This window comes from Pogoniulus pusillus, chromosome 13 (assembly GCF_015220805.1).
Source record: "Pogoniulus pusillus isolate bPogPus1 chromosome 13, bPogPus1.pri, whole genome shotgun sequence".
NCBI lineage: Eukaryota > Metazoa > Chordata > Aves > Piciformes > Lybiidae > Pogoniulus > Pogoniulus pusillus.
Genome location: NC_087276.1, coordinates 3,368,015 through 3,382,205, shown reverse-complemented (window position 1 = coordinate 3,382,205; position 14,191 = coordinate 3,368,015). Strand labels below are relative to the sequence as shown.

General features: G+C 50.3%; 1 protein-coding gene across 1 annotated transcript in view; it reads left to right on the top strand.

The window, feature by feature from the left end:
* DOCK10 (dedicator of cytokinesis 10) overlaps positions 1-14,191 on the top strand; it is a 243,408-nt gene that overhangs the window by 152,230 nt on the left and 76,987 nt on the right. The window contains exons 25-27 of the mRNA XM_064152795.1: positions 6,183-6,252; positions 10,507-10,620; positions 13,552-13,623. Of these exons, the coding sequence (XP_064008865.1) occupies positions 6,183-6,252; positions 10,507-10,620; positions 13,552-13,623 (256 nt within the window). The remainder of the gene's footprint in view (positions 1-6,182; positions 6,253-10,506; positions 10,621-13,551; positions 13,624-14,191) is intronic.

Sequence of the window (14,191 nt, the reverse complement as noted above, 5' to 3'; positions counted from 1 at the left end):
AGCCTTCTAGTATCTGAAGTGGGGCTATAGGAAGGCTGGGGAGGGACTATTGACAAGGTCTTGGAATGACAGGACAAAGGGAATGGGTTTGAACTGGCAGAGGGGAGATTGAAACTAGATGCTAGGAAAGGTTCTTTGCAGTGAGGGTAGTGAGACACTGGCACAGGTTGCCCAGGGAGGTTGTGGAGCACAGAAGCACCCAATGTGATCTTTGATCACATTCTGTGCTTCTGTGCTCCACAACCTCCCTGGATGTGTTGAAGGCCAGGTTGGATGAGGCCTTGAGCAACCAGTTCTAGTGGGAGGTGTCCCTGACCTATGTCAGGGAGTTGGAACTGGCTGAGCTTTGAGGTCCCTTCCAACCTAAGCCATTCTATGATCAGTGTATCCTCTTGGCCAAAGAGGCCAGAGACCTCTTGGGGTGCATTGAGTGTGACCAGCAGGACAAAGGAGGTTCCACTCACCCTCTACCTTGCCCTATTGAGGCAGCATCTGCAGTATTTTGTTCATTTCTGATGTCCCAAATTTAAGATAGACAGAGGACTACTGGAGAGGTTCCAGAGAAGGTTACAAAGAGCATGAGGAAATTGGAACATCTCTCTGGTGGGGAGAGGCTGGGACACCTGGGGCCAGTTTAGTTTAGAGGAGACCAATAGGAGATCTTCTCAGTGCTTCTAACTAAAGCATGAAAGTCAAAAGGATGGGACCAGAATCTTTTCAGTGGTATACAGCAACAGCACAAAGGGCAACAGCCACAAACTGCAGCCTAGGAGGTTCCATCTGAACATGAGTAGAAAAATTCTTTCCTGTGAGGGTGCTGAAGCCCTGCAGCAGGCTGCCCAGAGAAGTTGTAGAGTCATCTTCTCTGGAGAGATTCCAAACCCACATGGACATTTAAATCCTGGGCAACCTGCTCTGGGTGACGCTGCTTTAGACTGGGGATTGGACTAGATGACTCCAGAGGTGCCTTCCAACCCCAGCTATTTGGTGGTTCTGTGTCCCAGGCTGGAATTGCAGTATTGGTAAACAGACTGGAAAACAAATGCTGCAGAAACAGCAAGTGTTTGAAAACTGCTTTTAATGATTAGATGAAAAACTGGAAGGATGTGGGGTTTTTACAGCCTGCAGACTTTTTACTGTACACAGTCTTCAACTACCTGAGGGGAGGTTGTGGCCAGGAGGAGGTTGCTCTCTTCTCTCAGGTGGCCAGCACCAGAACAAGAGGACACAGCCTCAGGCTGTGCCAGGGGAGATTTAGGCTGGAGGTGAGGAGAAAGTTCTTCCCTGAGAGAGTCATTGGACACTGGAATGGGCTGCCCGGGGAGGTGGTGGAGTCGCCGTCCCTGGAGCTGTTCAAGGCAGGATTGGACGTGGCACTTGGTGCCATGGTCTGGCCTTGAGCTCTGTGGTAAAGGGTTGGACTTGATGATCTGTGAGGTCTCTTCCAACCTTGGTGATGCTGTGAGACAGTGAAATCACAAAATCTCTCAGGTTGGAAAAGAGCCTCAGGATCACCAAGTCCAGCCCATCTCCCTTCTCCTCAAGGTTCACCCCTAAACCGTATCCCCAAACAACGTTTAAACACGTCCAGGGTTGGTGAGTCAACCACCTCCCTGGGCAGCTCATTCCAATGCCTGAAAGGTTGATTTATTTTCCTCTAAGAGGATCATAGAATCAGCCAGGTTGGGTGAGAGCTGCAAGCTCATCCAGTCCAACCTAGCACTCAGCCCTATCCAATCAACCAGACCGTGGCACTAGGTGAGGATATGAGGCATTGTGTGCTGTTAGACACACTGCAGTACTCAAGGTGTGTTTAATGCACATAGTTTGGACAGGATCAGGGCAGGGTGGGTGGTGTCAGAGACTTGAGTCTAATATACCTTCCTTACACTCACCATACCAAAATGAAAACAAAAAAACACACAGAGAAGAAGGATTTTCTGTGCTGCTCATGTATATGAGGTAGCTTTTCCGCTGGTGGAGTTGTGCTCCCTACTCTGCAAGGCTCACCCCTAAACCATATCTCCAAATGGCTTTTAAACACATCCAGGGTTGGTGAGTCAACCACTTCCCTGGGCAGCTCATTCCAGTGCCTGAAAGGTTGATTTATTTTCCTCTAAGGGGATCATAGAATCACAGAATCAGACAGGTTGGAAGAGACCTCCAAGCTCAGCCAGTCCAACCTAGCACCCAGCCCGAGCCAATCAACCAGACCATGGCACTAAGTGTGAATGTGAGGGATCGTGTGCTGTTAGACGCTCAAGGTGTGTTTAATGCACACAGTTTGGGCAGGGTGGATTGTGTCAGAAACTTGAGTCTAATGTACTTCAAGAGTGGCTGAGAGCAGCCAGGCAGAAAGAGACCTGGGGGTACTGGTAGATAGTAGTTGAAGATGAGGCAGCAGTGTGCCCAGGTAGCCAAAAGAGCCAATGGCATCCTGGCCTGGGGCAGTGTGGCCAGCAGCATGAGGGAGGTTCTTCTGCCCCTGTGCTCAGCACTGGTCAGGCTACACCTTGAGTGTTGTGTCCAGTTCTGGGCTCCTGAATTCAAGAGAGATGTTGAGGTGCTGGAAGGTGTCCAGAGAAGGGCGATGAAGCTGGTGAGGGGCCTGGAACACAAACCCTGTGAGGAGAGGCTGAGGGAGCTGGGGGTGTGCAGCCTGCAGAAGAGGAGGCTCAGGTCAGAGCTCATTGCTGTCTGCAACTCCCTGAAGGGAGGCTGCAGCCAGGTGGGGTTGGTCTCTTCTGCCAGGCAAGCAGCACCAGAAGAAGGGGACACAGTCTCAAGTTGTGCTAGGGTAGGTCTAGGCTGGATGTTAGGAGGAAGTTGTTGTCAGAGAGAGTGATTGGCATTGAAATGGGCTGCCCAGGGAGGTGGTGGAGTTGATGTCCCTGGAGGTGTTGAAGCAAAGCCTGGATGAGGCACTGAATGCCATGGTCTGGTTGATTGTCTAGGGCTGGGTGCTAGGTTGGACTGGATGGTCTTGGAGGTCTCTTCCAACCTGCTTGTTTCTACGGTTCCACCTTCCTTACACTCTCCATACCAAAATGAAAGGCAAACAGCACACACAGCAGGAGGATTTTCTGTGCTGCTCATGTGTGTGAGGTAGCTTTTGTGCTGGTGCAGCTGATGCCAAGGGGAGCACGCACGCCTGGTGTGCCCCAGCCATCCACGTGTCCTGCAGGGACACACAACCTATTCTCTTCTGAACAGCTTCAAGCAGCTTGGCTTGAGCATATCAAAAGCAACAACAACAAAATGAGAGCATGGTTTGGCTCATGTGTTGGGAAGCAAACATTATCCCTTTTATGCTCTCGGGGTCATTTACTTGTCTGGGGGCCCAGTCATGTCATCATTTCTCTTTCTCATCTATGCTAGCACTTGTTCCTAATTCCCATCAGGAGAACTGGAATGGGCACAACTCCTTTTGTCATAGCTCTTGTGTTTTGCTGCAAGGTTGTTTTATTTCTGCTAACAGCAAGATGTTCAATTGATTGATAAGTACTGACTGAAAAGAATGACAAAGGTTTTTGAATCCAGGAAGAACTGGCATAAGCCACTCTAACCACCACTCATGGCTACTTCCATGTTGGTTTGCCAGGCATGTTAATAATCCATTTCAGTTGTACTTTTGTGGTGCATGGCCCTGATTTAACAAGGCCAAGTGCAGGATTCTGCACTTTAGCCAAAACAACCCCAAGCAGCGCTATAGGCTGGGGACTGAGTGGCTGAGAGCAGCCAGGAGGAAAGGATCTGGGGGTACTGATAGACAGTAACCTGAAGATGAGGCAGCAGTGTGCCCAGGTGACCAAGAGAGCCAATGGCACCCTGGCCTGCATCAGGAGCAGTGTGGCCAGCAGGACAAGGGAGGTTCTTCTGCCACTGTACTCAGCACTGCTCAGGCCACACCTTGAGTGCTGTGTCCAGTTCTGGGCTCCTCCATTCAAGAGAGATGTTGAGGTGCTGGAAGGTGTCCAGAGAAGGGCAATGAAGCTGGTGAGGGGCCTGGAACACAAACCCTATGAGGAGAGGCTGAGGGAGCTGGGGGTGTGCAGCCTGCAGCAGAGGAGGCTCAGGGGTGATCTTATTACTGTCTACAACTCCCTGAAGGGACATTGTAGCCAGGTGGGGGGTGGCCTCTTCTGCCAGGTAACCAGCAATAGAACAAGGGGACACAGTCTCAAGTTGTGCTAGGGTAGGTCTAGGCTGGATGTTAGGAGGAAGTTGTTGTCAAAGAGAGTGATTGGCATTGGAATGGGCTGCCCAGGGAGGTGGTGGAGTCACTGTCCCTGGAGGTGTTCAAGAAAAGCCTGGATGAGGCACTTAGTGCCATGGTCTGGTTGACTGGTTAGGGCTGGGTGCTAGGTTGGGCTGGCTGAGCTTGGAGGTCTCTTCCAACCTGGTTGATTCTATGATTCTATGAATCTATTCTATGATTTTCATAGAATTATAGAATCATAGCTGAGGGGAGAGCAACTGATGGCAGTGACCTGGAGCTGAGCAAGGCTTTGGCACTGTCCTGCACCACATCCTGGTCTCCGAGCTGGTGACACATGGGTGTGATGGGTGCACCACTGGATGGATAAAGAACTGGCTTGGTGGCCACACCTAGAGAGTGGCTGTCAATGGCTCCATGGCCAAGTGAAGGCCAGTGACAAGTGGAGTCCCTCAGGGATCAGTCCTGGGACCAGTCTTGTTCAACATCTTTGTGGGTGCCATGGACAGAGGCATTGAGTGCAGCCTCAGCAAGTTTGCTGAGCACACCAAGCTGTGTGGTGCAGCAGCCAGGCTGGAGGGCAGGGATCCATCCAGAGGGACCTGGACAGGCTGCAGAGGTGGGCACAAGCCAAGCTCAGGAGGTTCAACAAGACCAAGTGCAAGGTCCTGCAGCTGGGTCGAGGCAATGCCAGGCACAAATCCATGGTGGACAGTGAATGGCTAGAGAGCAGCCCTGAGGAGAGGGACCTGGGGGTGCTGCTGGATAAGAAGCTCAACATGAACCAGCAGTGTGCACTTGCAGCCCAGAAAGCCAAGCAGAGCCTGGGCTGCAGCAGGAGAAGTGTGGCCAGCAGGGCCAGGGAGGTGATTCTCCCCCTCTGCTGTGCTCTGCTGAGACCCCACCTGGAGTACTGCATCCAGTTCTGGAGCCCTTGGGACAAGAAGGATGTGGAGATGCTGGAGTGTGTCCAGAGCAGGGCGAGGAGGATGCTCAGAGGGCTGCAGCAGCTCTGCTGTGAGCACAGACTGAAAGAGTTTTTAGGCTGTCAGGGAGTGCCAGGAATGGGGGTAATGGAGCAAAGCTGGAGGTGGGGAGAGTCAGTCTGGAGATGAGGAGGAAGTTGTTGAGCATGAGAGTGGTGAGAGGCTGGAATGGGTTGCCCAGGGAGGTGGTTGAAGCCCCATGGCTGGAGGTGTTTGAGGCCAGGCTGGCTGAGGCTGTGGGCAGCCTGCTCTAGGGTAGGGTGTCCCTGGGCATGGCAGGGGGGTTGGAACTAGATGGTCCTTTCCAACTCTGTCTGATTCAATGATTCTATGAATCAACCAGCTTGGTAAAGACTTCCAAGCTCATGCAGTCCAACCTAGCACCCAGCCCTACCCAATCAACCAGACCATGGCACTAAGTGCCCCAGCCAGGCTTTTCTTGAACACCTCCAGGGACAGTGACTCCACCACCAAATCTGGGCTATGATTCACTGATTTCTGTCATTTGAAAATCATAAACTGTTTCCTCCTCATTCTTTTACTGTACAACCCAGGGTATAACATTGCAAGATGCATTAAATATCCTGAAAAGATAAATAAATGAGCTAGCAGTAGGCAAGAGGCTCTCCAGAGGAAGTTAAAGGTGACTTGTTCTTGCCTAAGCTTGTGTTTTCTGAAGCAGGATGATCTCAAGCAAAGCATTCCAGGTCTGTTTGAGCCTTGGCTCATAGTTTTCTCCTGCTGTAATGTCAGTACAGTTATAATCATGAAGACTGGCTGCATTTTTTTCAGCCCAGCACACATATCACAGCACAACCCACTCTTCCCAGTGGGCCAAGCTATTCATCATCTGGATTACATCCCTCATGAGCTGTCGTTAAGTGTAATGCCTCAAATAGACTTTGTCTGCCACATGACACAGAAGAGCTAAATTTTATGTTGTTGAGGGGTACTTTTTCCTGGTTTTGTTTTCCTTTTAGGGTCCTTACTAACATTGTTGCAAAGTGCCATGAAGAACAACTGGACCACTGCATCGACTCCTACGTGATGGTATGACTGCTGTTGTACTGGTAGCTATTCCATGGGGGGGTGGATTTGGGGTTTTGTGGTGTTTCTCCCTTTTGCTCCTCGTTGTACTTGTTTGTAGCATCTGCAGCACAGCTTTCTGCTGTTAATGGGTGACTCTGGGTAGGAAGCTAACATAAAATCTGGAAGAGGCTGAGTCATTTCTCCTCCTCTGCAATAAATTTCTTACGCCGTGACGCTGCCTGGCTGTGCTCTAAGGACATCCTGCAGAGCAGGGACACTCCATGGGGTGGCCTTCTCTGCCAAACCTAAATGCAACCTGGCCCTCAGCTTCACTCTGTTAAGGAGGACAGAGGGCTGCAACAGCAGAGACAACGTGGATCATAGAATCAGTCAGGGTTGGAAGGGACCACAAGGATCAGCCAGTTCCAACCACATTACCATGGGCAGGGACACCCTACCCTAGAGCAGGCTGCACACAGCCTCAGCCAGCCTGGCCTCAAACACCTCCAGCCATGGGGCCTCAACCACCTCCCTGGGCAACCCAGTCCAGCCTCTCACCACTCTCATGCTCAGCAACTTCCTCCTCACCTCCACTCTCAATCTCCCCACCTCCAGCTTTGCTCCATTCCCCCCAGTCCTGGCACTGCCTGATATACCGAAAAAGTCCCTCCTCAGCTTTTTTGTAGCTCCCTTCAGATGCTGGCAGGCCACAAGAAGGTCACCTGGGAGCCTCCTCTTCTGCAGACTGCACAGCCCCAACTCTTTCAGTCTGTCCTCGTAGGAGAGCTTCTCCAGCCCTCTGATCAACCCAGTGGCCCTTCTCTGGACACACTCCAGCAACTCCACATCCCTCTTGTAAGTTAGCAGGGTTTACCTGCAGGAACCACTCTCCTGTGTGTGCAGCATGCCATTCACTTCTCTAAAGCTCTGCTCAGTAAAAACCCTGGAGGTGGGGAGAGTCAGACTGGAGGTGAGGAGGAAGTTGTTGAGCATGAGAGTGGTGAGAGCCTGGAATGGGTTGCCCAGGGAGGTGATTGAGGCTCCATGGCTGGAGGTCATAGAATCATAGAGTCAACCAGGTTGGAAGAGACCTCCAAGATCATCCAGTCCGACCTAGCACCCAGCCCTATCCAGTCAACCAGACCATGGCACTAAGTGCCTTATTCAGTCTTTTCTTGAACACCTCCAGGGACGGTGCCTCCACCACCTCCCTGGGCAGCCCATGCCAATGCCAATCACTCTCTCTGACAACAACTTCTTCCTAACATCCAGCCTAGACCTACCCTGGCACAACTTGAGACTGTGTCCCCTTGTTCTATTGCTGGTTGCCTGGGAGAAGAGGCCACCCCCTACCTGACTACAATGTCCTTTCAGGTAGTTGTAGACAGTAATAAGATCACCTCTGCGCCTCCTCTTCTGCAGGCTGCACACCCCCAGCTCCCTCAGCCTCTCCTCATAGGGTTTGTGTTCCAGGCCCCTCCCCAGCCTTGCTGCCCTTCTCTGGACACCTTCCAGCACCTCAACATCTCTCTTGAACTGAGGGGCCCGGAACTAGACACAATACTCAAGGTGTAGCCTGACCAGTGCTGAGTACAGGGTTTAAGGTGTTTAAGGCCAGGCTGGATGAGGCTGTGGGCAGCCTCATCTATGGTCCCTTCCAACCCTGACTGGTTCTGTGTTTCTGTGGTCCATGTTGTCTCTGCTGGTGCAGCTTTCCTCCTGAAGGACACCAAACTAAGCAAGCACAGGAGGAAGCAGTTGCAGAGTGCTCTTAAAGCGCAAGTCATGATACCAATGGGAGATTGCCCAGAGTCAGGGAAGGAAGCTGTGAGTGGCAAATGCCTGCATGGGCTGCTGGCTGTGGTAGTAGTCAGATTCAGTGTGCAACACACAGTATTCATGGAGTAGATTTCATTTCTGGATTATGAGTAATATAGTGACATAAATTGGAGGTGGGGGGAGTTAGATTGACTTTGGGAATGAGGTGAAGGCAAACACATTCCTGATGAACTCTGAAACTTCAGCATGTTCCTAGGGGGAGTATTGAAAATACAGTAGGAGTGAGGTTATTAAAGGGGAAATCTCTTTTGATTTCGCTGCTGACAGCTGTTGGGCTTTTTTTCCACGGGATGGATTTACTTTCATGCATCTTAGCAATTCTAACCTCAAATAGTCTGATTTTAACACACAGGAATTCGGCTGAGGTGCAGCAGAACTGTTCAGGCTCCAAAATAAACAGCCCTTGTAACATTTAGCTGGCATTTCTTTCTCCACTGCTTTTCCCCTGCATGGTCTTTGCACAGATCACATCCCACAGGGATTCAGCAGGCAGACTTACAAGCCCTGCTAGAGTTCCTCTGCATAACACATCCCTCGGGAATGGTGGAATAGTCTGGGTGGGAAGAGACCTTTAAAGGTCATCTGGTCCAACCCCCATGCAGGGAGCAGGGACACCTTCAGTTTGAGCAGGTTGCTCACAGAGACAGCTTCTTACACTTGTTCTTTCCTAATGGTTTGGTTAAGCAACCTGCACCTACAATGCTTAATGTCTAAGATGAAATTTAACCTTTGGTTAGTTGGTTGGGTTTTGGTTTATGGTTTTGGTTGTGGTTTGAGTTTGGGTTTTTTTAAACACTGCAGATTAGGCAATGGGTCAACAGTAAAATCAGTTCAGAATTGAGTGGGGAGGTTGACTCTCCAGAAGGGAGACATAGATCATTTGATGGGCATTCAGATTTCCTCTATTCAGTAGCTTTTCCATGTTGCAGTAGGCACCTACTGCAGCTAAATATCTTTAAACCAACAGGTGATTATGAGACTACACCAAAAATCCATTCAGCCTGTTTCCAGCAGCAGTCAAAAGGCAACCACTCTTAATCTCTTTTATCCACCTGTAAGGAAACCACTTCAGAAATGCTAGTTTGGGAACAAGATAAGTTGAGAATTGTGAGTCACTCAGATGCAATAATAATGCAAAATTATCCTGGCTGAAATAACTGGACCCAGATGTGTCAAGCTGCAAAAGGCAAAGCTTGTGGCATCTGCCCTGGAATATTAATGAGGTCTTTTTCCACTGATATTCCTTTATTTTGCTTACCTGGCTGAATTGAAAATGTATTCCATCCCAACTGGTGCACTGGCAGAGCTCTGGCTTTAGGGATGCCTCCCAGTACCAATTTGTCATCTTAAAGTGTTGAATAAAGCTCACCTTAGGTTTATGAGTTCTGAGCAACTTGGTAGGTAAATTCCTCTCTTGAGGGCTTGGTTTCTACAAAGGCTGCAGTTTGCTCTCTGTGTCAGCTCTACACCTTCCAGGATGAAGAGTTCTCACTAGCTCTGGCCACTGCATGAAAGGGGGCAAGTGGAAGGTGGCCCTGACTAGGTGGGTGGAAAACCTTCCATACATCCTCTGCTTGCCTGTTCCCTTTTTTGCTCTGGTGAAAAGGCAGTTCAGAGGTCTCAGGATCTTGTGGCCTGTTGAAAATAATAAATCACCACACTGGTTTTAAGCAGAAATTTCTCATGGTGAAACTGAAATCACCAGGAAGGTGTATTTGAAGCTGGAGATTTTGTAGGTGTGATGGTTTGGGTGTTCCCTGCCCCCTGAACCTTTAGAAATCACCCAGACTAGACTCAGCCAGCTCTGGAAATTGAATGAAGCTTATATTTACATCTGGCACAATAGACAAGCAGATAGTTACAGTATAGACAGTTATAGACAGAAACAGACAAGGTAAAAGGTAATAGAGAAACACAGCAGCCCTCCCAGAAACCTGAGTCCCCAGGAGGGGCTCCCAACCACCCTTCCACCTTCTCCCACCCCTCTCAACCTTACCCCAGTCCCAAGGAAGAATGGAGGTTTGGCCAGGGGGTTAGGAAGCAAAGTGGTTTAATCAGAGAGATGGCAGAGAGGCTGGAGAGAGAGGCTAGAGAGCTCCCCAGCAGGAGTAGTGCCTTATCTATGCTTTGATTCTTGTTCCTATACGTTTCAGCAAGCCTATGAGTGCAGTAGACATCATCCTTGTCTTCCTTTCACAGCCTGTAATCTAATTCTTCTCACCAAAACATTCTAGCCTGCTTCAAACTAGCACAGTAGGGAAGTGATGTCCTTACTGCTAAGGGAATTGAGCTTTATGTGAATCTGTTGGTCAACTGAGCTGATTTGATAGCTGTTAGAGGTAAGTAAATAATTTATCTTCCCATAGTGGGGCTTTTTATATTTGGTTTAATGCACATTTTGATGGTTTTGGGTGGTTTTGTTTCTTTCTTCTGCAGTATGTGTTCAGGACCAAATCATTTGAAGAAAGGACAGTTCATGAGGAGCTGGCCAAGAATATGACTGGTCTGCTGAAGTTAAACGACCAAGTAACGGTGAAACAGGTTTTAAAGGTGAATATGAGCTCAAATGAGCACAGTTGTAGTTTTGTTACTGATTGTCTGCCTGAAACTTATCTCACAGAGTCACAGAATCACAGAATGCTTTGGTTGGAAAAGACCTGTAAGATGATTAAGTCCAATTGTTAACACAGTGCTGCCAGGTTGTCACTAAACCATGTCCCTCAGCACCACATCTCACAGTATCACCAAGGTTGGAAGAGACCTCACAGATCATCAAGTCCAACCCTTTACCACAGAGCTCAAGGCCAGACCATGGCACCAAGTGCCACGTCCAGTCCTGCCTTGAACAGCTCCAGGGACGGCGACTCCACCACCTCCCCGGGCAGCCCATTCCAGTGTCCAATGACTCTCTCAGGGAAGAACTTTCTCCTCACCTCCAGCCTAAATCTCCCCTGGCACAGCCTGAGGCTGTGTCCTCTTGTTCTGGTGCTGGCCACCTGAGAGAAGAGAGCAACCTCCTCCTGGCCACAACCTCCCCTCAGGTAGCTGCAGACAGCAATAAGGTCTGCCCTGAGCCTCCTCTTCTCCAGGCTAACCAATCCCAGCTCCCTCAGCCTCTCCTCGTAGGGCTGTGCTCAAGGCCTCTCCCCAGCCTCGTTGCCCTTCTCTGGACACGCTCAAGCATCTCAATGTCCCTCCTAAACTGGGGGGCCCAGAACTGAACACAGCACTCAAGGTGTGGTCTAAGCAGTGCAGAGTCCAGGGGCAGAATGACCTCCCTGCTCCTGCTGGCCACACCATTCCTGATGCAGGCCAGGATGCCACTGGCTCTCTTGGCCACCTGGGCACACTGCTGGCTCATGTTCAGGCAGGTATCAATCAGCACCCCCAGATCCCTCTCTGTCTGGCTGCTCTCAGCCACTCCGACCCCAGCCTGTATCTCTGCATGGGGTTGCTGTGGCCAAAGTGCAGCACCCTGCACTTGGAGCTATTGAACACCATCCCCTTGGACTCTGCCCATCTGTGCAGGTGGTCAAGGTCCTGCTGCAGAGCCCTTCTGCCCTCCAACCCAGCCACATCTGCCCCCAGCTTGGTGTCACCTGCAAACTTGCTGATGACTGACTCCATCTCCATGGCTTTCAAACCCCTCCAGGGATGAGGACCTCACCACTCTCTTAGGAGGCCTGGGCCAGCCTTTGACAACCCTCAAAGGGAAGAAATTGTTCCTACCTAAACTTTCCCTGCGGAAACTTGAGGTCATTTCCTCTTGTCCTGTCACTTGTTCCTTAGAAGAACAGACCAACCCTCACCTGGCTCCAGTCTCCTTTCAAGGAGTTATAGAGAGCCACAAGGTCTCCTCTCAGCCTCCTTTTCTCCAGGCTGACCAACCCCAGCTCCTTCAGATGTTCCTCCCAAAACCTGTTCTTTAGAGCCTTTCCCAGCTTCATTGCCCTTCTCTGGTCCTGCTCCAGCACCTCAATGCCCTTCCTGGAGTGAGACGCCCAAAACTGAACCCAGGATTTGAGGTGTGGCCTCACCAGTGCTCAGTACAGGAGGACAATCCCTGTCCTGGTCCTGCTGGCCACACTATTGCTGATCCAAGCCAGGATGTCTTTGGCCTTCTTGGACACCTGGACACACAGGACTGCTTGCTGGGTGAAGTTAGACTCCAGCTGCTGGCATTTCTTTCTCCACTGCTTTTCCCCTGCATGGTCTTTGCACAGATCACATCCCACAGGGATTCAGCAGGCAGACTTACAAGCCCTGCTAGAGTTCCTCTGCATAACACATCCCTCGGGAATGGTGGAATAGTCTGGGTGGGAAGAGACCTTTAAAGGTCATCTGGTCCAACCCCCATGCAGGGAGCAGGGACACCTTCAGTTTGAGCAGGTTGCTCACAGAGACAGCTTCTTACACCTGTTCTTTCCTAATGGTTTGGTTAAGCAACCTGCACCTCCAATGCTTAATGTCTAAGATGAAATTTAACCTTTGGTTGGTTGGTTGGGTTTTGGATTGTGGTTTTGGTTGTGGTTTGAGTTTGGTTTTTTTTAAACACTGCAGATTAGGCAATGGGTCAACAGTAAAATCAGTTCATAGAATCAACCAGGTTGGAAGAGACCTCCAGGATCATCCAGCCCAACCTAGCACCCAGCCCTAGCCAGTCAACCAGACCATGGCACTAAGTGCCTCATCCAGGCTTGGCTTCAACACCTCCAGGGATGGTGACTCCACCACCTCCCTGGGCAGCCCATTCCAATGCCAATCACTCTCTCTGACAACAACTTCCTCCTCACATCCAGCCTAGACCTCCCCTGCCACAAATTCAGACTCTGTCCCCTTCTTCTGTTGCTGCTTGCCTGGCAGAAGAGCCCAACCCCACCTGGCTACAGCCTCCCTTCAGGTAGTTGCAGACAGCAATGAGCTCTGCCCTGAGCCTCCTCTTCTGCAGGCTGCACACCCCCAGCTCCCTCAGCCTCTCCTCACAGGGCTCTGCTCCAGGCCCCTCCCCAGCCTTGCTGCCCATCTCTGGACACCTTCCAGCACCTCAACATCTCTCTTGAATTGTTGACTCTCCAGAAGGGAGAGCCACCCTAAAGGAAAACCTGGAAAGGCTGCAGAAATGGGCAGGCAGGAAAGTTCAAGGAGGGGGCAAGTGCAGGGTCTTCCACCTGGGGATACACACAGAGCTTCTCTCTGTGCATTATGGAGAAGTGGAGTCCATCAAGAGAGAGTGATTGGCATTGGAATGGGCTGCCCAGGGAGGTGGTGGAGCCACTACCCCTGGAGGTGTTGAAGCAAAGCCTGGCTGGGGTACTTAGTGCCATGGTCTGGTTGATTGTGTAGGGCTGGGTGCAAGGTTGGGCTGGATGAGCTTGGAGGTCTCTTCCAACCTGATTGACTCTATGACAAAGACTGAAAATGCCTCAGGAAGGATTTAGCAATGACTGTTTTGCTGATCACTTTGTTCCTTTTCCTGAACAGCATTCCTGGTTCTTCTTGGCAATTATCTTAAAATCAATGGCACAGCACTTGGTTGACACAAACAAAACAAAGGTAAGTAAGTGATTGTGATGGTTTGGGTGTTCCCTGACCCCCACACACTTTAGAAATCACCCAGACTAGACTCAGCCAGCTCTGGAAATTGAATGAAGCTTATATTTACAGCTAGCACAATAGACAAGCAGAGATTTACAGTATAGACAGAAACAGACAAGGGAAAAGGTAATACAGAAACACAACAGCCCTCCCAGAAACCTGAGTCCCCAGGAGGGGCTCCCAGCTGCCCTTCCATCTTCTCCTGCCTCTCTCTACCTCACCCCAGACATTGCCTTGTACTCAAGGAAGAATGGAGGTTTGGCCAGTGGAGTTAGGAAGCAGGTGGATTAATCAGGTTAGGTTAGAGACAGAAGAATGCAGCCCACAGCCCAGACAAGAGCAACTCCCTTATCTATGTTTGTATTCTTGTTCTTATACATCTCAGCAAGCCTATGAGTGCAGTAGCCATCACCCTTGTTTCTCTCTCACAGCCTGTAATCTAGTTCATCTCAACCTAAACATTCTAGCTAGCTTCAAACTAGCACAGTGATCTCAGTTAAGCAGGCAGTTAGTCTCTTAAGGAAAT